Consider the following 23,711-nt stretch of genomic DNA (forward strand, 5'->3'; position numbering starts at 1 on the left):
TTACTGTTGAGAACAGGTTTTAGTGTCTTAGTAATGATCCAATCTGTCTAAAATTCATCCTACCTCTCCATGATAAAACATTATACTTGAGGATTCTTGCCATGGGAAACTCTGCTGGTGGGAATGGGTGAATATGTTGTAGTCAACAGCAAATGTTTCCTGTGCCTGGAGTTCATATCCATGGAATGCTATGACCTAAAGTGTTCTTGATCTTCAGCTTTTTGGGTTATCATTCAGTTTATAGTCGAAATGAATTATTAATCAGAACAAAGAAAACAGTCATCATGAAGCCTGATTTTATTGTCTCTTTGGAGAGGTGCTCTATCAGAGTTGTCTGAGAGTGTTTTCAAAACTGTAATTTTTTAGTCAAGCAGACAGTACATATGTGTTGCAAAAATGCAAAGGATGTAATATTTTCTAAGAGAACTTCATTAATTTTCTTAGAAGAGGTCCGGCACAGATCTGCCAGGAATAGATGAGAAACATAGGTAAAGTAAGATGCTTCAACTTGTAATCGTCAGAAGTTTCCTTTATTCTACTACCAGGTGTGCAAAATGATTCTTTATTCTGATCCTGTAGGTGCCTATCTACCTAATCTGAGAGAGCTGAAGTTGAACAATAGCTTGCTCGTATCTGTGAGGTAAGAAATGAATGATAACTAAAGCAAACATAAAGAATAACGGCCCTCCGTTTTATTTAAATGATAAAATCTTCATTTATGTTGCTTTTATTCCTATCATTTCCACATGCCATGGTAATGGATTGGGTCACAAATATATATATCACAACCTCCTAAGTTTAAGGAAAGGACCTAAAACTGGAATAAATCAGTGTAGCTGCAGTGATACCAACAAATTACCCTACAGTTCCTGCCATGCTGACATCCATGGAAATTTGCAGAAATTTCAGAGTCAGAATTTTACCTCATGTATATCTAGATGCTTGCTTCAGCCCTTGGGCTTTTATACAGGTCAAACCAGTTCTTCAGCAGATGAAAATCTCCTTGACTTGACTGAAGTCAGTAGGCTGCGCTTACTGAGAGCTGCTCTGAAGCTTCATCTCCCCAGCTTCAAACTGAAAAAGGGGAGATTTGGACTGGATGTAAGGAGTAAGTTTTATAGCAATAAGGCACTGACACAGGTTGACCAGGGAGGTGCTGAGTGCTGGAGACACTCAAGATCAGGCTGAAGGGACACTGAGCACCTGATCTAGTGTAGATGTCCCTGTTCACTGCAGGGGAGTTTGATTACATGGCCTTTAAGGGTCTCTTCCAACTCTAATGATTCCGTGATTCTGTGACTTTTCTAATGGATAGCAGCAATGAATTCTTCATTCTCCAATGCATTGTCAATAAAGTAGCTAACAAACTTTCAGCTTTTATGATGGGTGATCTGAACACCATCCCTTTATTAAGGACCTTGACTGAGCTTATACTAGTCACTAGAAGGATAAAAAATGTAAAAGAAAATTGAGCAGATTCGATCTGACAGCCATTATGAGAATGGATTACCTGGACTGTCATTTGTTCTGTGTCAGAACACTAGCTGCTTCTCAATCATACATGACCTTGTAAAACAGGACTTTGAATCAGAGGAAAAAAAATCTTTAGATAACTGTGTTTAAAAATGCTACTTCATTATTCAGTTGCTACACTTAGATCATATTGTCCCTTGTTCTGATGATAAGATGAAGTATTTGCTCTGTAAAGTTGTTTTTTCGTTCGTTTCACAATCCATAACCTGGGAAAGTGGTGAATCTACATTGCTGCAAATGTTTTAATGACAGCCAACCCATGTAATGAAGTTTTCTCCATTTCTACGGAGTATGTAGTTGGTGAAAAAGAAACCCATTTTTGACAGCCTCAGAAAACATTTTTCTATACAAAAAAAAAAAAAAAAGGTAAAAAGTGGATTTTAGTTTGCCTAGAAATCTATATTCTCTTAAAATGGTGCATGGCTGTTTCTGTTATGCAGGATGAAGTTCAGAAAAACTTCTGAATAACACTGCCTGATTTATTTGACTTAGGGCTTTAGCAAGGTTTTGCACTTCCTTTTGTATTGTCATGAGAAGGTTCTGCAATCCATTTTCTGTGACATGACGTCCTTCTTGCTCTTGATGCAGACAGCACTTGGTCTCTTGTTGCGTTTTGATTTGATCAACTATAATGCAAAGATGTTTTGGCTTGGATACCAAGCCTGTTGTGACAGTTCCCTGGGCACACAGACCCTATGAGAGGCTACACACTTTCAGCTTTAAGTAGATGTGCTTTTTATGTGCCAATCAAATGCAGTAGTTAGGAGTACATGTAAAGGAGGAGCAAGAATTTCCTCTCACAGAGCAGTTGGTGAAGGACAGGAATAGCTTTCATTTATGAATTCCAATGTTTTACATTTTATCATTGGTAAATATAGATCATATAAGGGCATGGCTCACAGTGCAAGCACAGTCTGGGACTTGAACTTCAGTTTTGGGCATTTGCATCAAGTCAACATAATACCCCTTAAAGCAGCATTGCCTTCAGAGCAGTAGTGATGTCTGCTACAGGCAATGTAACAGAGCCACTGCCATTCTAACAGGCTGCTTCCAGTTATTAATACTGTTATTTTGGTGTTGGTTTTTTTGTTTGTTTTGTTTGTTTGTTTTATGAATTAAAATTGTTGATGCTTGTATTCTGTCAGAAAAGTGACTACTTTATTTTGTATTCAACCAAACCCATCTAACTGGTGTTTTTGAAAATGGTAGAAGAATGTTTTTCCTACTTGATAAAAGTAATTCCTGTAAACTTTCTTAGGGATAAGGTCAGAATCATTGTGGCTGTGGTTTGAAAATGAGCAGCAGGTAAGATGAAATGTCTTATGGACAGGCTGACAGGCTGACAGAAATGGACAGGCTGCTCGGTTAGTTTGTTGAAACAAAGATAAGGACAAAAAGATTGAGGGTGTTTCATATATGGCTATTTCTGGGTTTTACTTTCAGTTTTCCACTGGCCTCTTACTAAAGGGTAACAGCTTGGAATGCCCATTGTACTTTGAAATAATTTATTTCTGATCTTTTTTCATTTTCTAAATCACACTAATTTTATGAGGTCCTCATTTGATGACCTTTGCCCATCTACCAGCAGCCAAGAAATTCTAGATTTATGAACCGATAATTGAGAACAAAACATGGAGCCTGTTCTGAAAAGTGTCTTAAAATCTGACTAGCTTTTCTGATGACACACACTCCTTCTCTTGTTAATGTTTCCAGTAAAAGAACCATATTTCAAAGCCAATGAATTATTGCTTCTGCTTTGGCATATTGCGTGTATATTTTTTATCAGATTGCTTTTTTCTTAATTCAAGGATGAATGAAGAGATCTGTTTGAACATGTTAGATAAAAATCTTTATGAAAGGGCTTTTGTATCAGATATGGAATCTCAGGAATTGGTTCCCATAGGTTTATAGCAAAAGCTGTTTCACCAGCTGAAGTACATTTCCTCCAATTCAGCTCTAGCTGAGCTAGCAGAAGACCGATCTGCTCCCAGGGCTACTTAAAGAACTGCTTATAATACAGAGAAGTTCTTCTACTTTAAGAGAGATGAAAACCAGAGACTGCAGAGTGAGGGGCCAGTATAAGTATGAGGGATATAGAGAAGGGAAAGCAGATTTCCTTCATCCAGAGTTTAAATTTCTTTGCTGCAGTCTGCACTGCATCCTATTCTCATATTGCTCTTACCCTTCTACAGTAGGAGTCCTCCAGAACGAGAGGATGGTAATCCAGCCAAGTCATCCTGGGAAAGTGGAAATGAGAGACAGTGGTCCTGAAGGTGCAGAGCACTTGAAAGTTTGATAGTACTCGTGTTTTTATACTGAACCTTAGGAGAGGTGATTATTATTATTTTATTTCTTTTAATGCCAGCTCCTGGGGGCATGACTGGCTGTATTGGAGTCTGTGCATTCAGCTTCTGGCCCTCTTGACAGTGAAATGACTGAAAATGTGAAAAAAAAAAGTGACTTGAAGCAAGGGTTTTGCTGATGATTTAATTACTTTAACAAAGCAGAGCCAAACTACTTCTTTCTTAATTAGGGGCAAGGGCTTTAAACAAGTGTTTAGAAATACCTTTGCAACCTGAATCAAGATCTTTAGGAATTTGTAATTAGCTATATTATTCCCTGGTACTCATCCAACAAAGAGTTCAGGCAAATTCTCACCTTTTAAAGTCACAAGAAGTTTGACTTCAGCGGAGCTGCTTACAAGCTGAAAACTGAACATTAGTCCGAGTGCTTTCTTGGATCTGGACCAAGTCACACCATCCTGTATTAAACAGAGCCATAACACAAATGACCCCAAAACTGGAAGTGCTGCTTATGGAGTGTCTGGGTTTGATGGGCAGTGCTCTCTCAAACAGAAGTTACAGAGGGGCATCATTCCCTTTAAACCATGCTGTGGGGTTTTTTTTGTTTTTTTGTTTTGTTTTTTTGGGGGGGAGGGGTTGTTGTTGTTGTTGTTGTTTGTTTGTTTGTTTGTTGTTTTTTATTTATCTTTTTCCTTTCCTCACTATTTTTCTCCTTGGTTTGCTTTCCCATCTTTCAGCCATTTCTATTTTTTTATATATATATTTTTGCAATTAGAGAATTTCTACATCTGATGTATAAATACAACAGATTTTGTGCAACAGAGGGCTTTTAGGTTACAATTCCAAACTATTTTCTAATCTCATGTCAGATACTTGTATTAAAGACACAGATGTTTGTCAACAGGTGATCCCTTTGTATTGCAGTAGTAGTTAGAGCCCTTAATGACAGATCAGGGTCCCATTGCATTACACTGTACTGACACACGCAGTCAGAGGACTGCTGCTCTCACTCAGCCTTTCTGAATCTCTTTGTGTCCTTATTTCAGTGCCCAGAGCAATACTACTTGCTTTTACACTTGTTTTTTTTTTCTGCATGAGGAAGGCATTTATTTTCCAGTGCAAGTTGGTTTCTTTAGAAAGCGCTCCAATCGTTTCTTGTGTGTAGGCAGCCTGAAAACCTTTCAGCAAGTAAAGTTGCTGTGAAGTCTATCTTAAGATAGTCTTTGAGGACTTTGGGTGCTTTCCAGGAGCTAGGAAAGAAAGCATCTGAGTTGAAACTTAATCTCTGTATTAATGCCTGCACATCCCTGGGAATATCATAAACCTTGGCAAAATTGCTGTGACCTCAAGTTTTATTTAGCGGTGATAGTTTTAAGGACATTTGTATTATTGATTAAAAAAAAAAGAGTAATGATTTGGGGATAGAAATGCAGCTATTTTTAGTTGACTGGATTATTTTCAGTAAAGCACACTTAGCTGGTCTGCTTTAGGCTCTAGGGAAACCTGATTCTTGTCTCCAGCACCCTACATTCTATGTAGCCTTCCTCAGTTGTAGCTCCTGCAGCCCAGTGACATACAGAGGGAATTCAGTGGCTTCGTGGCTGAGCCACTGGACCAAAACTTCAAAAATACAACTCTTTTTTGGGATTAGCTGTGGTTTCTTGAGCTAGAAATGGGCTAGCTGTAGAAATTTGCCATCTCTTCAATCTCAGTTGTTTGCTTTATGTATTACCCAGGGCAGACACGGTCTTTTTATGAGTTATGGGCAGGGCTTTTTCTGATGGGATTGTGATCTCAGTTACATGCCCTGGATACTACTATAATTTGATAAATTGCAATGTTAGTGGTAACTAGCAGATATCTGGCAGCAAGTAAGTGCTTTATATACCCAGTTATTAGGGTTTGCAGCTGTTGTGTTTCAGATGTCAGAGCTGGAGATTGCTTATGAAAATATACGCTTTAGTCAGTGGTAAGACAGAATGGTTATAATTGTCATTTGAGAAAACCCAAAGAGTTGGGTTGGGAAGCAGTAATCATTAGGCCATTGCAGGTGAAGTTATCCACCTTCCTTCATTTCCTCAACAGCTGTGGTCCAAGCAGCCATCAGGAGGGGCTGGCCTCACAGAAGTAGGCAGAAAAATAATGGTAGCATTACATGCTGTGTTTGCAGGTTGCTTTGCTTCTGCCCTCCACGAGAGCTGCTTGTCTGCCTCTTGGCTTTTTATGTATTTGTTTTGTTGCTTTTTTTTTTTGGAAAATTATTGTGTTCAGTGAAAAATTATGTTTCTTGGAGTTAATGTTTTGGAAAATTGGAAAAGTCTTGGAAATTATGCTACCTTGGAGTGCAAGGTAAGTGCTGATTTGGAAAAGGGAAGGGTAGAGAAAAGGAATCAAGCTCTTTGCATTAATTAGTCAGTAACTGCAAGCAATATGCATTTGCAATGAAGGAATAAATAGGATTTCATTGCACAACCAGTTTTAATAATCTACTTTCTATAAAGCGTTCTCCATATGGGATATGATTTAGTTGTTCTCATTTTCTGTGGACACATTACTGTACACTGAGGACACATTGCTATTTTTCCACTTGCACACTTCTTTTTCTGTAGATTTCTGATTTGCTCTTTGGTGAAGTTTTATCCCTTTGCCCTGAGATTGTTACAGACCGCATTGGGTCTCTCTGGGATGGATCGAAACCTGCAAAAAGTAATACCAAAATGCCTTTGTGTTTTAGGAAGTGAGATCTGGGATTCAGTCAGCAAGTATCACTCACACCCATTCTTCACTCTTTGCCTTAAGCTGCACTAAGTGTTCTTCATATGGAGAACCTGTAGACTGCCACCACTTTCAGTAACAGAAGTCTTGTGAAGGATTGTTTGTTTTAAGAAAAAGAGATTTTTAATACCAAAGCATCTTGTCAGCTCATTTGGAGCTTTTATGAAATATTTCTTCTGCTTAATCTGTAGCATTAGAAGTTTCAAGTTTTGATTTTGAAAGATGAGATCTGCACTCAGTCAAAGTTGCAATATATCTATCACGTTCTGCCAAAGTTCAGACCTGGAATATCCTGCAAAGCAGGCACACAACACGTGGGAGATTTAGAAGATACTCATGCAGGAAATTCAAAGTACTGTGGGATTCAGTCCTACATTGTAAATAACTCATTCTTTAACCATGGTTTCATTATCCTTTACTTTTTATATGTAAACTTTCAACAGTGAGAGTGAGGGACTGTCAGACCTATAGGAAATAGCAGTAGCTCTGGGTCTCGGCTGAGAGACAACTGATACATGTGTGTGACATTTTTACTGTCAGAACTTTGCTCTATTTGAAAATGGCCTTGCTTTCATGGAGTGTGTAAGATGTAGCGTTGTGCTGGGTTCTGCATCATCTCTGTGGCCCAGCTTCGTGTCAGGTAGGAAAGGTCAAGGGCAAGTGTTGGCCCGCAGCATCACACTGGCAACCCCTCCTAATTTCACACTGTGGGAGCTGAGTTAAAACAACTGATAGGTATTCTGGCAGAGCATAAAACTTGGAGAGCTATCCTTGTTGTGCCAATTGTCATCGCAGGGAGAGTTACATTTCCTCTCTGCAGCTCTCTCTGTGAAGTGTGAGGCAGAGGTCCACGGGTAAAAAGTACTGTGCCACATCCTAGTCCACTTCCAAACTTTAAATTATTGTTGTTTTTCTTTATAAGGAAGTAAACAAACAAAAACTTGAAATAAAACTGTGAAATGCTGCCAGTGGCATCATCACTGCAGCTGATGGAAATGGGAAAACAGAGAGACTCTGCTGCTACCTGAGTACAATGGTTGTGAGGTGCAAGACAGAGGGCATCCAAGCCAACAGCTTCAGCATCTCGCTACTTGAATTTTGGAGGTATAAAACCAAGCAAGGCTGCAGTACTGTGAAGCATCTCCCTGCAGCCAGCTCTTTGCATTCATATGCCAAGTTGGACTTGATAGCAAAAGGACACTGCAAGGGTCATGAGGACATGGCCTTAGCTCTGCTTGCAGGGTTGGGGTGTGTCATGGGTTTGATCAAGGGCAACACGTGCATACAATCAGTTTTACAGTTCTGAACGCTTTACAGCTACTTGACAGTACAATGAAACTATTTGTAAGCTTCCTATTGGAACATGTGTTACTGATTTAAATTACATTCAGGCCTTAAAAAGTTTTTGCTTCTGATGTCAGAATTATCAGTACAACAGAATCATTGTGTACTGACATATGGACTGGATTGTTGTCATCACTGTATGGCTTGATAAATTCAGCTTGATCTCTGTACATCAGTTATTTTCTTTCTTTACTTTGTAAGACATTAGCTCAGTCACTCTTAAATTCAGAATCCCTCCAATCACCAATATGTTCACTTTGAGTGACCTTTAAAAATAAATGCTAGCATCAAGCCCAATTTCAGATATATTGCTACTGCGGATTTATTTCACAGATGTGTGTGTGCTTTAAAATACTGTTTGCAAGTTCAGTGGATTTAGTGTTTTATTCATAGGTGAATGATTCTAAAGCGCTTTCCAAAAGCAACAATGATCTTGAAGCTGATGGATGTGCAGGTCTGGGCTCTGCTAGAGGATGTGCTGTTGTGTTTACCGGGTAGCTTGAGTTCTGTGGAGCTACTCGAGATTTATTGTACTGAAACCAAGAACGGGATTTGGCTCTCTAGGTCTGGTCTCCATCCAGCAGAATTTTGGCTCAAATGAGTCAATCCCTGAAGAACAAGGAGGCTGGATTAATGGAAGGACATGTTATTATTTCTCAAACTATTATTAGGTGTTGTGAGCCAAACTGTTCCTTGCCCCTGCACTCTCCCCCCAGCTTTGGGGAGTGATGACAAGATGGGAGCATCACATTTCATGGGAAAAATCTTGAATGGTTGCGCACAAGTGGGTGGGTGTTGCCAAGACCCTCACAGAACAGAGAGCTGTTCGATGAGTTCTGTTCCCTGAAGCAGTGTTTGGAGCTGGCTGGAAGTCCACTTTCAAACCCTTCTGTTTATTCCTTTGAATGGAGGGGGAAAAAAAAATTATACACGTATAAGTGTATGTAAGTTTGTGGCATCACAATGAAACTGGGGAAGACTATGTTGGTTTTCATTTTTAGGTACTAAAAATGTGACTGGGTGTTCAGCATATGTTCTGTAGGCAAATGTGCAATTATGTTTGTGCAGTAATTTCTTCGGAGGACATTTGTTTGGCGGCCTCAGAGACTGTAATCCTGTTTGCCACAGTCAGAATGATGACGCACGCGTTCTCACCCTGTGCTCTGTCTTTTCACGTCAGACCTGACCCATACAAACCACTGCAGAATTTTTAGCTGCTTTGCCCATTGATTCCTAGCCCTTTCTGTGAAGTTACGAGCTTCCACATCACTCGGGATAGGACACTTGCCTACTGGAACTGAATTAGCTGATGTGTATATTAATGAAGCTGTTTCCTCTATGGTGTCTGCTGGTTCCTTCTATCTGCTAGTTGTTTGCACATCACCCTCACATTCATGAGGTGAGGTAATGGCATTAAGTTGCACCAGAGTAGGTTCAGGTTGGCTGTTGGGAAACATTTCTTCCCAAAAAGAGCACTGAGACACTGGCACATACTGCCCAGGGGAGTGGTGGAAGACCACCCTGGAGGTGTTCAAGAGCCAGTGGCAACAGTGAGGTTGGACTGATGGTTGAACTAGATGATTTTACAGGTCTTTTCCAACCTTAATGATATTATGAATTCTTGCAAACCCATGTTGCCTTGACCCCTGGAAGCTGCACATGCCAGATGCAGCAGGGCTAGGCCCAGAGGAGGCACTCCCTTCTCTTGCATGCTCTGAAGTTCTCCTTCCACCAGCCAGAATATTTCAGAAGTGTTTTCAGAAGTGCAGGTGCATGCAGTTGTCTGCTGGGAGCTGCTTGCTCTGAGCTACACTGCTGTTTAACCCTGCAGCCTTACAGCAACTGTACTCTCAGGAGGGATCATCTGTGCAGTAATTAATGAGGGAGTTTTTGTGATACTGCAGTGAGATTGTCACAGCTTCCAGATGAGTCTTTTGTTAGTTACCAAATAAAATATTTGCAGGTGCACTTTGCTGCAGTAATGTCTCGGACTGAAGATCACTCACTGTGGATGCAGGAGTAAAGATCCGCAGGGCCAAAATGTGACTGTGACCCAGAAAGTTCACCCCTCCAGCAGCCAGGAGAATGCCTGAAAATGCATTAGCTCGTAATTCACAGTGAATACGGTGCTGTGCATGACTCTGTAGGCACTGTGAGCAGGAGCTGGTCACGTTCATGTGCACTTGATTCAGCCAAAGCCAGCACTGGAATTGAAAACCATATCTGTCCAATTCACGCAAGGGGGAAAATATGATTTAACTCTGGGACCATTTGACCTCTGGGTAGGAGGAGGAGCTGCTTCTTCCAAACTCATTAAGAGATTTTAGCAGGAGAAGGGATGGCTGTTTCTTCTCAGGGCTTTGTGTAAAACCACTTGGGAATGAACAAGTGGCTTTGTTTCACCATCCTGTGTGTTAACAGGAAAAAAAAGCCCTAACAATAATAACAAACATATTATAAAAAAAATCATTTTGTGGTAAAACACCATTAGGTAAGAAGTACATGACTGAAATTGTGAATCATACCATGCTGCTTCTAAGGGAATCATGTTAGGATTGTCCTCGCTTTTGCTAGTCCAATAAACAGAGTGTTCATCAGAAGTACTTGTTTCATCAGTGTGATAGTGGGACTGACCACTCTCATTGACTTGTGTCCATTGGCTTACAGAAAAGTTGATTCTGCACCAAAATTAGCTTGAAAATTGAAAAACTGATCAGTGCTCTGAGTGGGCCATGAAGTGAGCAATATATTTCCTTTTCATTCCTGATGCCTGCTGTATTTGAGCTGATGGGTGTATAGGCCTTGGTTGATGGTAGGTTCTGCTTTTTACATGTAAATTAATTTCTTTCTTATTACTGGCACACAGCTTACAAATCTAATAATAAATTTCTGTAACTATTGCTTTGGAAGGCATCTGCTCCTTTGGGAAACCTTGGGATGACTGTTTGCTCTGTTTATGAAATAAGCACAGTGTAAATAGTCTCTGGAAGATCTTTTACAAGGTCTGGAGACACAGTGACATACAAGAAGCAGCCTTTGATGGAAAGATTTATTATTTGACGGAGATTTTTCTGACTTGCTTTGCTTTGACCACTTGGAGAACTGCCCTGCCTGTATACTTCAGGCGCCATAGAACCTTACTGAAACGTTTTGTTTTCAACGTATCCAGTGTGTGCTTCCTTACACTTCCAGCAGGCAAAGCGAGACCTTCAGAGGAATGACCAGCAGGTATGGAAGGGATGAAGTGAGATGGATTTGAATAATACCCATGGGCAAATCCTACCCTATAAGGCAGGGAGGGGTGCAAACCTCCCAGACCTGTTTGTTTCAGGCTGGAAGCTCCTTTCTATCTCTGTGTTTGGTGAATTGCCTGATGGATCCCCAGGCTTCTGGAGATACTTTTCTGTGCCCCCATACTTTGTTTTGCCTTATACTGTCCCCTTTCTCCTGCCATGGCTTATCCCAGGTGATCGGGCAGTGGAAAAACAACAAAAAAGCACAAATAAAGATACCTGAGTCCCACTTGTGAAAGCACTTCTGACCCTGTGGGTTGACTGAATGTGCAGCAGCCATGGAGCATGCAATTTGCTGTGGTCTCTTTTGCTGCAAAACTGCATCAAAGCTGCACAAAGTTCGCTGAGGGCAGTGCAAAACTGTTCGTTTTCCCTATGGCCCATAGAGGTAAGGCACAAATAAGCAAGCTGTTACGTGTACTCCAAGATGGGAAGAGACCCTGTGACCATATTCTTTTATCTTCTGCAATTTTTTCCTAGAAAGTGCATTGACAGATAAATTATAAAAAAACACTAATCCACAATTTTGAAGTCCAAGAGTCTCTCTGTAGGAACTCAGCCTCCTCTGATAAGCCATCCTTGTGTTTAGTTGCCCACTTCAATTAATTTGTTCTTTATAATGCAAATGGTCTGGTATCTCAGCTATTGGATAGAATTCTGGGCTTTGGGTTGGCTTGGGATTTAATAATGCAACGTACTTTATTTTATTTATTTTTTTATTATTTGAGTAATGGCTTTGTGCAACTTAATGTTACCAAAGATAGAAGGTGATCCCAGTTCCCCAATTTGATTTGCCATTCTTTTGCATTTTGTGATATCTTTTTCAACACTGACACCACTGTGGTATCAGTGGGACATTCCACATGCATGGAGGTAAGCAGGTTGGTACGTATTTCTCTGGATTATGACCAGAAGGTTTGGAGTTCATACAAATGGTTCATTTTCTCACATTTTAGAGCTAAAAAGTGAGCAAATTGAATGGAACAACTAATACTTTTCTGCAGACTGGAAAAAAAATCTGCTAAGAGTTCTATTCCTTTCAATTGCAAAAACACATAGAAGGTAACTCAATGCAATTACAAAGTAAGATGACTGTGAGTCAGCCTAAATATGTTAGTTTGGGTTTATACCTGTAAAATGAATGGTGCCAGCATAAATAAACCTCACTTGGTTCTTAGCATGTAAGTGCAATTTACGAAAGAACTACTATGACACAGCTCTTGGAAGAATCTTTTTTCAAACAGAGCTAGAGAGGTATGTTGGCATACAAGAACAAGGGTCTCTGTGAAAGAAAAGTTTGCAGTGCAACTGCATTCCCACCTTTGAAGGTGACATTTTTGATTACATTTCTTGTAAAAAAATGTGTTTTGAGGAAAGTAGCAGTGACCTAATTCTAGGAAAAAGTATCACAGAACTGTAGGGGTTGGAAGAGACCTCCAGAGATCGTCTAGTCCAACCTCCCTGCCAAAGCAAGCTCCCTTAAGAAAGCAAGTCCTGAATTCTTTTGTCCGTTCAAATAGAGCTTCCATTATTTGTTTCATAAGGGATCTCGGAACCACATTGTCCCATCTCCATGTGCTGTGGATGGCTTGTTGTGGGCTCTTGGATTTAGATGGAATCTCCGCCTGCAGCTCTCTAAAAGTAAGTATCAATGTGTTCTGCCAAATGATGATCCAGAATGTATCTTCAGTTGATGTTTTCTCTTTAATTGTAGTTTTTGTTCTCACCCTTTGTTTTTTAAAGGACTTTAGTTAGTGCTAGGTGGCAACAGCAACATTTGAAAACCATGCACCTTTATGCAAATGTAATTCTATGCTGTTGTGTTTTGAATATTTTGCAAATAGTGACTGTTCTAATGTGAACCTGTTAATACTTCTCTTTCCCTGTGCTGAGGAACTCTACATAGCCTACAACAAAATCTCAGACCTGTGCCCACTGAGCTTTTTGGATCACCTTGAGGTTTTGGACCTGGAAGGGAACAATATTGAGGACATCAACCAGATGCAGTACCTGGGGCTTTGCTGCAAACTGAGCAGCCTGACAGTGGAGGGCAACCTTATTTGTCTAAAGCCAAATACAGAATCTGCAGAGGTGAGAAAGTGTTTTGTACGGATGATGTTAATTTTTTGTAATGAAATTTGAGTTGCAGATGAGAAATGTCTCTCAATTGTATTAATCTGAGTAATGATGTGGGACACATTTCCTGTGTTTTGTCTGTGTAGATTTTGTCCTCTCAAGGAAATTGTCTCTCACATAAGTGCCAATGGCATACCAGGAGTGCTGGTCAGGAGTCAGGCCTGTTCCCTGTCAGTGTGGGACTTCCTACCCGTCATAATGGGATTAAACTAGGTATCAGCTATTCTTCCAAGGGTGCCTCCCTGGCTTAGGATTTAGCTGTGTGATATGAAGTCTTAAAGGAGAACGAAGGAGAGCATGGACCTCAGCTGTGTGGGTCCTTCCAGCTTATTAGAGTTTTTTTTACAGCCAGTTAGAAAGTAGCTAATGCTTTTCTTATGGGATGTACCAAGTGTAATGTCTCAGATATCTCTCTTTTGGCTTTTGTATTCTTTTGGAGGATCACCTGTCCAATGGCAGTTTCTTCAGAATCCCCATTCTCAAAAACTGGAGTTGATGCTTGAAGTAACTAGGAAAAGCTGTATTATAGGAATTGCTGCTTGTCCTTTCCCTGAAAGAGTTAAAATGCAGTGACCAAAAATACCTTTGTAAAAGCTGGAGATACAAATTACAGCGATTCATCTCTTACTGAAATGATAAAATCGGTTCTAAAAAGATATTTTGGTAAGTGCAGGAGATTCTTTGTGTTGCAGAGATGAAAACAAAGCAATACGTGATTTGCCTTGGGTTTCAGGGTGGTCTGCTGGAAAAGTAAGGAAGATCTAATTCTATGTGAACAGTCTCAAAGCCGTACTGCTCTCTTTCATTTTATCCTGCTTCAAAATATTAGCATTCTTGAGCTATAACAGAAAGCTTATTGGCATCTACTCAGAAGGTAACTAGAAGAAAGTCAGAGTTTAAGAAATGAATCAAAAAAGACCGTTCTTCATTTTTGTCACATGAGGTCTAGCACATACCAGAGGACAGCTTTGCAGCTGACATGCTATATACTATCATCCACTCATATATGGGTAGATAATACACAGCATTCACTAAGGATGGTACATCCCACAGCAGTGCCATAAGGAGCTGATAACACAGAAGTAAGAAAGCAGGAGCTGGGGCTGCATATCTGCTGTACCGTGTTCCGTAGCTTCCCTGTGCATTTCAAAGGGGTCGTACCCGTATCACTAATTGCCGTGAAAGGATGAATTTGATACTTGTCCTGGACTTAGTCTTGAAAACTGAGGTGCTATCAGTGAAACTCAATAATGTAGTAGATATGTGTATATTTTGCATCTCCACATTTTTAAGGTTGCAAGTTATTAAGATTTCTGAGATTAAATTATTGGTTTGATCATATTCCTCAGTAAAAGCAGCAACAGAAGGGTAGCGCTTTAGTTATCATAATTTTCCTCTCTGGAATCTGAAGCACAATATTACACGCTCGTTTTCTGTTTTGAGCTGTTAGGAGTGTGCTTCAGAGACCACGCATGCAGCTGTTTATATTCACGGTGATTTCTCCATCAGCATTTCTCTGTTGTTGAAGATGTAATCATAAGAGAAAAACCCAAATATTCTGACAGTAAGGAAGCACTGCCTGCTTCTGATGGACAAAGTCACCTGAAATACAGAAAAGAGTAGATACAGGTTCTGATACCTCAGTCTTCCTGTTGTAGTGTGGCCTTGCTGTAACTCTATAAAAGCTCTCCTATTTATTTTTTTCCAATGTACGGAATGGCCCAGCTAGATTTACTGCTCTTTGTTCATACTGCCTGCTCGCTCTCTGTAATTTGATTTTCAGATGAGCTCATCTTCCTCTGTTATCTAAACCAACAGCAACAACCCAATGATAAATGTTGCAGCCTCTCATGCAGTAATGTACCATGAGCGTAACATGATGCTCTGCTTGAGCAGGACATGGCTGCAGATTGGCTGCAGCCCAGGCTCTGTTCAGAGCACATGCGGTACGTGGTAGCATGGCGATTGGTTGACTCATTTTCTAAATTAAGATGAAAGGCTCAGTTGGAGGAGTGTGGTGTCTGCCCCTTAACAACAACAATTACACGCTTTATTTGGCGAGCTCCCTCTGCCAGCCTTGCTGCTGTGCTGTGTGGAAGGAGGGAGTGTACAACCATCCAGCTACCACCAAAAGATTTCTGCTCACAACAGCTCTGTGGGGTTTTCTCGTACTGCTTGTAATGTCCTGGAAAGCAAGACGTTTATCTGCACCGAGCAATTCATTTATAGGTGGCTGATATATCAGGGAAGCCATCTATTCATATTCTGCCACTAGCAATGCACTCTCATCTTATACTTATTGAAGTTGAAGGAAGCATAAGAGATCACCACCACTTTTTATTGCCATTTGTTACTTACTATTTCCCACTGCAGTATTTCCATTGCAAAGCTGAATGCCCCACTGCCCTGAGATATTGCTAAACTTTCCCAAAGATGGAAGTGCCACATGGAAATGTCTTTCCACGACTGGAATCCACCAAAGTAGCCCAATTCATGGTGTGCTCTGAGTACTGTCCTAACTGTTTTGTATTGTTTTGTTGCCTAGAGGTCCCAGACCTTGGCATGGGTTCATGAATGATTTTATTCAGAGTCAGCTCCACCCATAAGTACAGAAGTACATCAGTGCTTTCCCCACTGCTTGTCAGTGAGCCCATGTGTGTTGGGAGTGATGGTGCTGTTGTTCCAGCACATGGAAATGAAATCCCAAAGCAGTCCATTTTAGCCTCCTGTGCACCTGCTGTTGGCATGCAACCTCCTGCAAAACAAAGCACAGTTTGAAATAAGTCATCTCTTCTAATGATGTGTAAAATCACACGCAAATACCCTGAAGACTGCCCCAGAAAATCGATGCAGCTCATTCACTGCAGCTTGTTTACGGTTGTGCCTTCATCCATCAGCAAGCATAGCTGCACTTGTAACATGTTTTCAGTCTTGCTAATTCAACCTTACTGTTGATGCAGCAACCAGAGAATCACAAAACCAGGGGAAGAGGCTGGACAAGTACTGCGGATACCCAGGCTTTCTGTGGCCATCAGAAATGCCTCCATTTCTGTACAGTATATGTAATATAATAATTTTCAAAGTCATCAACAGATAAGCAGCAGAGGGGCCATGGACAAGGGGGGATTGTGTTTGCATTCAGAATGTGGTTGTGATCAATTTCAGTAGAAATTATATGAGTAGAAAGCACAGCGCGAAAGGTAACTCCTGATGTTATTTATTTCTGTTGAATAAGGCAAATGAGTTGACTTCATAGAGGCATTTTGAAGTGTATGGCAGTAATACAAACTGAATGCTGTTGTGCTGTTGATGGAAGTCCACAGTCTGTTGAACAAACTGTTCAAGTGATCACTTGCTCAATTTCTCCAGGAACTAGATTACAATTACAGAGCTGAAGTGAAAAAACTCATTCCCCACCTGGAGTATTTGGATGGAATACCAGCAAGCCAGACTGCTGTCCCTCCTTCCAGTAAGATGAATGAGGACTGGCTAATCATCAAGGAATCCATCAAGGAGGGTGGTTTGCCCGGAGACATTTCATGGTTAGGTACGTCAGATTTCCCATCAGGGTTCATTTTTCAGGTTATGAAGTGTGAAAAGGGAAGCCAAAGTGCTAGCTGGCCTCTTCGGAGCCAAAGCTTAATTGCAGAGAAGTGGCAAAGGACTTGTCTTCTTCACTTGGGAAATGGGGAAGCTGGAATTTGGCGTGGTACAAATTTAAATGAAAGCTGTTCAAATCTGGCCACCAAGATCAGAGAAATGCGAACGCCTTCTAAAGCATCAAGTAAATGCAGCAGTAGCTGGGAGCCTGTTCTTAGTATTCTTTTTGTGTGATTAGAAGAAGCAAAGTTTGGAAGCCGTTTCAACAACAGCTGCTCTCAGCCCTTTCTTTCTATGGTAGGAATCAATCCCATGTTGCATGAAAGTAGCAGGATTTTCTACTCCCATGTAATAATAGCAAAGGCAGTTTGGTCATGTCTTCCTAATGGCAGCAAATTCCTAGTGACTGACCTTGCACAGTCTTGAAATACCTCTATTCCGCTTTCTTTTTCTCCACGATTAAGTCCATTACATTCATTAGGATAGAGTAAACGGTTTGAAAATAAATCTTTTGTCCCCTTGCTCACAGCCGTGGTTATAGTTCAAATGTCTGTGCTTTTACATATCGTGCTACATGCACTTTACCACATCCCATTAAATATTACAAAGTATTTCCTATAACTGCTCCTGTTGCTTCCCATTAACACAGGCAGTGTCGTTGGCTTCCTGACCCCCACCGTTGTGATTTGCCTGCCAACTGTACTCCATTAAAAATTTAGTTTGCTTTGGAATAAATACGTGCGTTTGTCATTTCTTTAATCCCTGTGGATCCAAATCATTACATGTAGTAGTAGCTATGGTAGTGAAAAAGTCCATTAAAATCTGATCCCTCAGTGATCCCAATTTGGCAGCATCAACTATGGTTTGGAAAACTAGTTAATGAATGTGGACTGAGGGAAGCAGTGTGGAATGAGCACCTAACTTAGAGTTTGTGTTGTTTTCTAGTGTAGCCAGACTTACATTTTTGCCTTTGGCTGTAAACTGGCAAGTTCACGTGGTCAGGTTTAGGCATCCCCATATTTTCATCTTTCCTATAGCAATACAGACTCTGGTACTTTGTATCTACTGTGTATTTCATGGTTCTGTAGAAGCATCTACAGCCAAGATAACTTGAAGGTCTCTAATGCTCAGTTCTTAATGAAATGACCATATTATTACAGTGCCAATTGCTCCACTGTAGAGCTGCTAGATGTTCAACACTTTAAAGTGCAAGCTATTCATCTAGGCACTGAAATGAGATTTGCTCTCCTACAAATTGGTGGCTGCACATGCTGCTGGCACAGCTGTGCTCTGCTCCCTGGACAGCAGGCATTTGAGCAGGTAGGATTTCAAGGCTCCATCTGCCTCCACTCACTTCTGTATAATCCACCCTGTCCTGTACCACTAGGAAATTCAATTATCACATTTTTTTCTGGTGTGGGAATAATCTGTCTGGAAAGATCTATCACTGCAATTCCCAGGTCTCCATAACTCACGTATGTGGTTTGCCCTAGTTGATAATTGGTAAAGCGGCTGTCACCACCAGCATCATGCCTGCACACCACAGTGATGGCATGGTTCACAGACACTGTGCTTAGACTGGTGAAACTTCTCTCTCTTAGGTCCACGTGCAATGGCAAGGCAACCTGGATCCAGCCCAAGACCTCCCACAGCTTCCAGACCTGGAACCACATGCTGGTCTGCTAGTTCAGGAAGCTGTAGCGATTCCCGTCTGCTGTACAACAGCTCCTTTCTTCCAGATCCCCCTGTTTCTGAAGATCTGTTTCCAGATTACTCCAGTGATTTGACACATGGTAATGTAATTTTTTCATCTTGTTCTTTCCCACACCTCCACCTGCTTCTGGATGTTATTACTGCTGGTGAAAACCTGGATGCTTTGAATAACACCCAGCCATGCCACTGCTACATCAGGTTCAGCTTACATGAAGAAACTTGGGCACATCTTGTTTGATCTTTGTAAAGTGATCCATACAGTCTAGTTCTCCAGAAAGGCATGCTGACACACATTGACTCCATAGTGAACTGTGCACTGGAAGGTGCAGTATGTGTTCTGCAGATCCATGCTGCAGCAGGATCACTACCATCAGGTAGCACTTGATGTATCACTACTACTTGCCCTGAGTAGCTGTGCATGCCCCATCTCTGGAGGCATTCAAGGCCAGGTTGGATGAGGCCCTGGGCAGCCTGATCTGGTGGGTAGCAGCTCTGCCCATGGCAGTGAGGTTGGAGCTCGATGATCTTTAGGATCCCTTCCAACCTAAGCCATTCTGCGATCAGTGACTGCTTCCTTTTGGGTTCTCAGGACTGGGTCAGTAAAAGGAGTCAATTCCTTGGCTTCACATACCTGATCCACAGGCTACCTCAAACCTCAGTTGTGCCAATGCCTGCTGTGCCCTGGCAGCCTGGCTCTGCCACCTGAGAGCACCACCACGTTAGCATAAATGAGGGTGAGGTTGGAGGACCATGTGGTTTCTGGGTTCATTCAGGATGCATGGCATTCATGAAACTTCCTCAGCTGTATTCTTGTTCTTCTGGGGGCAAGTGGCAGCATGGGCATGACATAGGTCAAGGAAATCAAAGCAGGTAACAAAAATATGTGTGAGACCTGCTGGCTGGACTCCTGGGGACTGCTGGTTGGAAAGAGAGCTCACTTCTTATAGGACATGCAAAACTTCCTGAGGCATCCTTCCCTTGTTTCCCTGGGAAGACTTAGAATCTGCAATTCCAGCATCTCTGAGGGGGCAGAATAGATAGGAAGAAATTGTGTTTGCCTCTCCTAGGCACCTCAGTTCCTGACTGTAGGTAGGAGTTTGGAAGATAATTGGGATGAAGCAGTGTGGCATTAATAGCTGAGTGTACATTCAGAAAAGTGCGTGGAAGCTAAGTACAGTTTGCCAGAGAATGAGACCATAATTTCACGTGCACTTTTTAGGTGCTAGCTCTACTGATAAGAGGCTGTTTCACCCGATGCTCGTTGCTTCTTCCCTCTCCTTTGCTGCCTTGTCTCTTGTTTTGACAAGAGCATCTGTATAGGCATATGGCAAACCTGATTCTGCTCAAGATCCAGCTGAATAATGACCCAGCAAAACAAAACAAAAAATCCATATTCTGTTTTAATCTGGATCTGTTCTCTGCTCTTCCTTACCACCTGGCACTTCAAATGTGTGTATCAGCACAGTGGGGGAGTCAGGGCTGGAGCAGGAAGAAAGAGATTCTGGAAGGAACTGAGAAACTGCCTCTTAGCATCAGTGTCAGCCATGTGAGCTGAAACTGTGAGCCTATATGCAGGAAATGATGCTGACTGATTTCACAGACAGCACAATTTGCTAAATGCTGGATTTTTTTTTCTTTTCTCTTAGGACTCAGCCAAGTTATATGTGGGAACCCCATCAAGGCTCTTCGTGCAAGGAGGCTAAAGCTAGGTGTATGTTTTTCCTGTACAATTCATGTACCTGCCTGGTTGCCCACATAAATTTTATGATAAACTGAGTTTCCACTGTGGTTTGGGTGGCTCCATCTCTTCTACAGACCCAAAGCCCTCTGTTCTAATCAACCTGACTAATCAAACCCCGAGTCAAAATTGATAGCATTTGTTGTTATTTCTATAATAACTATTTAGCAAATATTTTTCAGTGGTTTGATGTTGGTGCAGTCAGGTCTATGAGGTCATTGCTGTTGATGAAATAAACACAAAAGTGAATTGTTCTCAATGATGGGGCAGTCCTGTGGCCATACAGATCAGCTTTTTCATGTCAGCAGGCCAGTAGCTTTGGGAGAGAATACCCATGGGATGTGCAGTCTGGCTTACAGGGTTAGCTCCTATGGTCCCTGGAGTTCAGCACAGCATGGATGCATGTGTCTAAGTTCAGACAGGCTGTGCTAAATCAGGGAAACGACATGTTTGTGTCACCTCCACCTCTGCACTGTCTGCAGCTTCTCATAATGCCAACAACAGATGTGAAAGGACTGCTGGGAAAAAAAACACAGCCCTCCCTTTTTTCTCTCCTGAAACAGACTTGAATATTTGATTGTATTACTGTGTTGTAAACTAGGTTGTGGAAAGGGACTGCAGCCACGTGTTGAATGAAAGAGTGCTCTGAAAGAGTGGCGATGCACTGGCACGGGCTGCCCAGGGAGGTGGTGGAGTCACCATCCCTGGAGGCTTTCAAGAATCATTTAGATGTGGTACAGAGAGACATGTTCAGCGAGTGGTACTGGTGGTAGGCAAATGGTTGGAGTTTGATCTTAGAGGTCTTTTCCAACTTTAATCATAGAATAATGATTCTATGAATGACGCAGTATTTGTGCTACTGATCTTAATGTGCCTATTGGCATCGATCCTATGGGTTTACATTTGCTTACAGGAGAACAGTATGAAAATGGGATATAGATAATGTTTTTGTTACTGCCACCCTGGGTTCTTCCCACAGACCTCAGCACCAAGAGGTGGTACCAAGACACAGGTGTGGGGCTTCTTAAAATGAGAACAAGGCAATGATGAGGGGTGATCTCAACACTCGGGCTGATGCCTTCTGAAATCCACAGTGAAGAAATTAAGCTGGAGGAAATTCCTGAGGTCATCAAGACTCCTTGTGTCATGTTTCAGCCACCTGCTGCGAGCTCCTTGAAACTGTGCAGTCTGAAGATAGAAAACCCTGACATCTCTGTAGGAGGAGGAGATGTGAGCCAGGAAGATGTCTTCTCTGCGCCGAGAGCCTGGAGAGAGCAGCACAAGTGGCGGTGAGAGTGTGGGAGAATTCCTATTGTGCAATAGTGCGAGGGATTTGTTTTCTGCTGTGAAATGAAACAAACTCTTTGGCCACCTGGTGGCAGTTGTGTGGGATAGCCTCCTGCCTTCCCACCCTGCAGATTGGGATGGCTCATCCTGGCTGGGAAGCCAGTGGGATGGGGAAAGGAGCGCTTTAAGATGGTCAGACAATAATGTGTGATCCATTTAGGATGATTTTGCATATCTCCAGGTAACTGACAAAGCACTGTGGGAGGATAAATCTACAGTCTCAGTTTTTGCCTGCACTTAGCTTACTGATTATTCTTAACTTAAGGCTACACTCAGTTGTGAAACATTTCACATTGTCCAGGTGCCCACACACTGCTGAGCAAGAAAGCGTTGTCCTGGCAGCAAAGGTAGCTACTGATGATGAGGAAGAGGATGAAGGCTGCAACCCGGACACCAGCAGTGAGAGTGAGCTGAGAAGCACATCTGATGAGGAGCTCACTGAAGAGATTTCACCTGATTCTTCTTGCCACTCCTGTCCATCACGGTCCTCCTCAGGTACTAGACCCAAACCTCTGGTGAAAGGTTGACACTGTGTAGGGATAAGTGCTACTGACTGTCGACTGGTAGATTTTTTAGGAACAGCATTGTTTTTTGGGGTCTGGCATCTAGTGTCTGCTTAGGACATAGTAGCCAACTGTGCTGACTGTCAGATGGTGTATTTCAGCACAGACCTGTAGAATTAAGGGAAATAAAGCTGATCTTGCACCACCGTAGCATTCTGGCTAGGGGGAGGATGTGCCTCTGTCTTTCATCTTGTGTCACTGATCACTGGCGGTGTCAGGTGAGTGTAAAATACTGTTGTTCCAACTCAGCTGTTTTACCCCAGTTGGCACTGATGCAGGTAATGTCTGAGCTGATGATTAAGGTGCAAGTGGGCAGCTGGGAATTCTGGGAAGACATTCAGTAGAGTGTTTAAAAATGAAATGTGCTCTTTCTTCAGGAAGAAAGCCAAGGACCTCTCTGGAATTGCACTTACATGAATGAGAGCAGAGTTGTTGAATATCGTATTTAAGGTTATTAGAAACATTAATAATGGTTATTCCAAGTACGTATCAAGTAGAGGAGATTAAAAAAGTATGACTTAAATCTATTTCCACTGTTAATAGTTGCATTTTTTGCTTCAGTAGGTATTAGCATGTGAGATGTGGTTTTACATTTATTTAAAGGGCTAAATTAATCTATTCAAAATTGAGAAAATATATTTTTCCAAATATATTTGTAACAAAAAATGTAATAATCCCAATTTGAAAAAATAATTATGATCTGTACAAAATGTCAAGTGAACAATATCTCCTTAACAAGAGTAGAAGCAGACTGGAACGAGCTGAAGAAATGGCCAATGGCCATTTTTGTCCAGTGGCCACAAAAATCTTAGACCATGATCTCATGATCTATTTAGATTTAATATAATTCCTTTAGATAGAGTATGATTTGCTGTGATCTCATCCACTTTTTAGATTTAATAGACGATGCTGCAACCATCTCTCAGTATGCCATTCCTCATAGAAGTGGTTGGGCATAAGTGTAGTTGTTGAGGTCTGTCGGGATCTGGTTACAAGGTTTGAGTGGTTTGAAATCTGGTGTCACCTAGGGATGGGATGGGTAACCTGGATCCCAAATGACAAGAAACTAGCCCTCATGATTGACATTTATATAGAATAAACATAGATACAGAAGCCTTTGCTCACTGTCCTTAACAGGCATGCACGTTTTGCAGGCCTGATAGAAATTTAACAACTGATGGACTTTATTCATCAAGGAACTTAAAAACACTCTTGACTTGTGTGAGTTGAAACTGTGTTTGAAGATTTGGAGAGCACTTGAATGTAGAAGTTTGTCGTACTTGGTGTGATTTTCTGGTAGTAGAGCTTGTTGCTGGAAATAATCCTGACCAGGAAAGGACAAGTCATCAGAGCTAAACTGCTCCTG

General features: G+C 41.5%; 1 protein-coding gene across 1 annotated transcript in view; it reads left to right on the forward strand.

Moving 5' to 3' along the window:
* Positions 1 to 23,711, forward strand: part of LRRC56 (leucine rich repeat containing 56) — a 51,624-nt gene that overhangs the window by 25,002 nt on the left and 2,911 nt on the right. Inside the window, exons 4-11 of the mRNA XM_065755734.1 lie at positions 580 to 640; positions 12,793 to 12,889; positions 13,142 to 13,339; positions 16,754 to 16,931; positions 18,586 to 18,777; positions 20,344 to 20,408; positions 21,591 to 21,724; positions 22,084 to 22,277. Coding sequence (XP_065611806.1) covers positions 580 to 640; positions 12,793 to 12,889; positions 13,142 to 13,339; positions 16,754 to 16,931; positions 18,586 to 18,777; positions 20,344 to 20,408; positions 21,591 to 21,724; positions 22,084 to 22,277 — 1,119 coding nt within the window. The remainder of the gene's footprint in view (positions 1 to 579; positions 641 to 12,792; positions 12,890 to 13,141; positions 13,340 to 16,753; positions 16,932 to 18,585; positions 18,778 to 20,343; positions 20,409 to 21,590; positions 21,725 to 22,083; positions 22,278 to 23,711) is intronic.

This window comes from Cyrtonyx montezumae, unplaced genomic scaffold (genome assembly GCF_038088225.1).
Source record: "Cyrtonyx montezumae isolate F1298 unplaced genomic scaffold, pur_monq_1.0 scaffold_10, whole genome shotgun sequence".
NCBI lineage: Eukaryota > Metazoa > Chordata > Aves > Galliformes > Odontophoridae > Cyrtonyx > Cyrtonyx montezumae.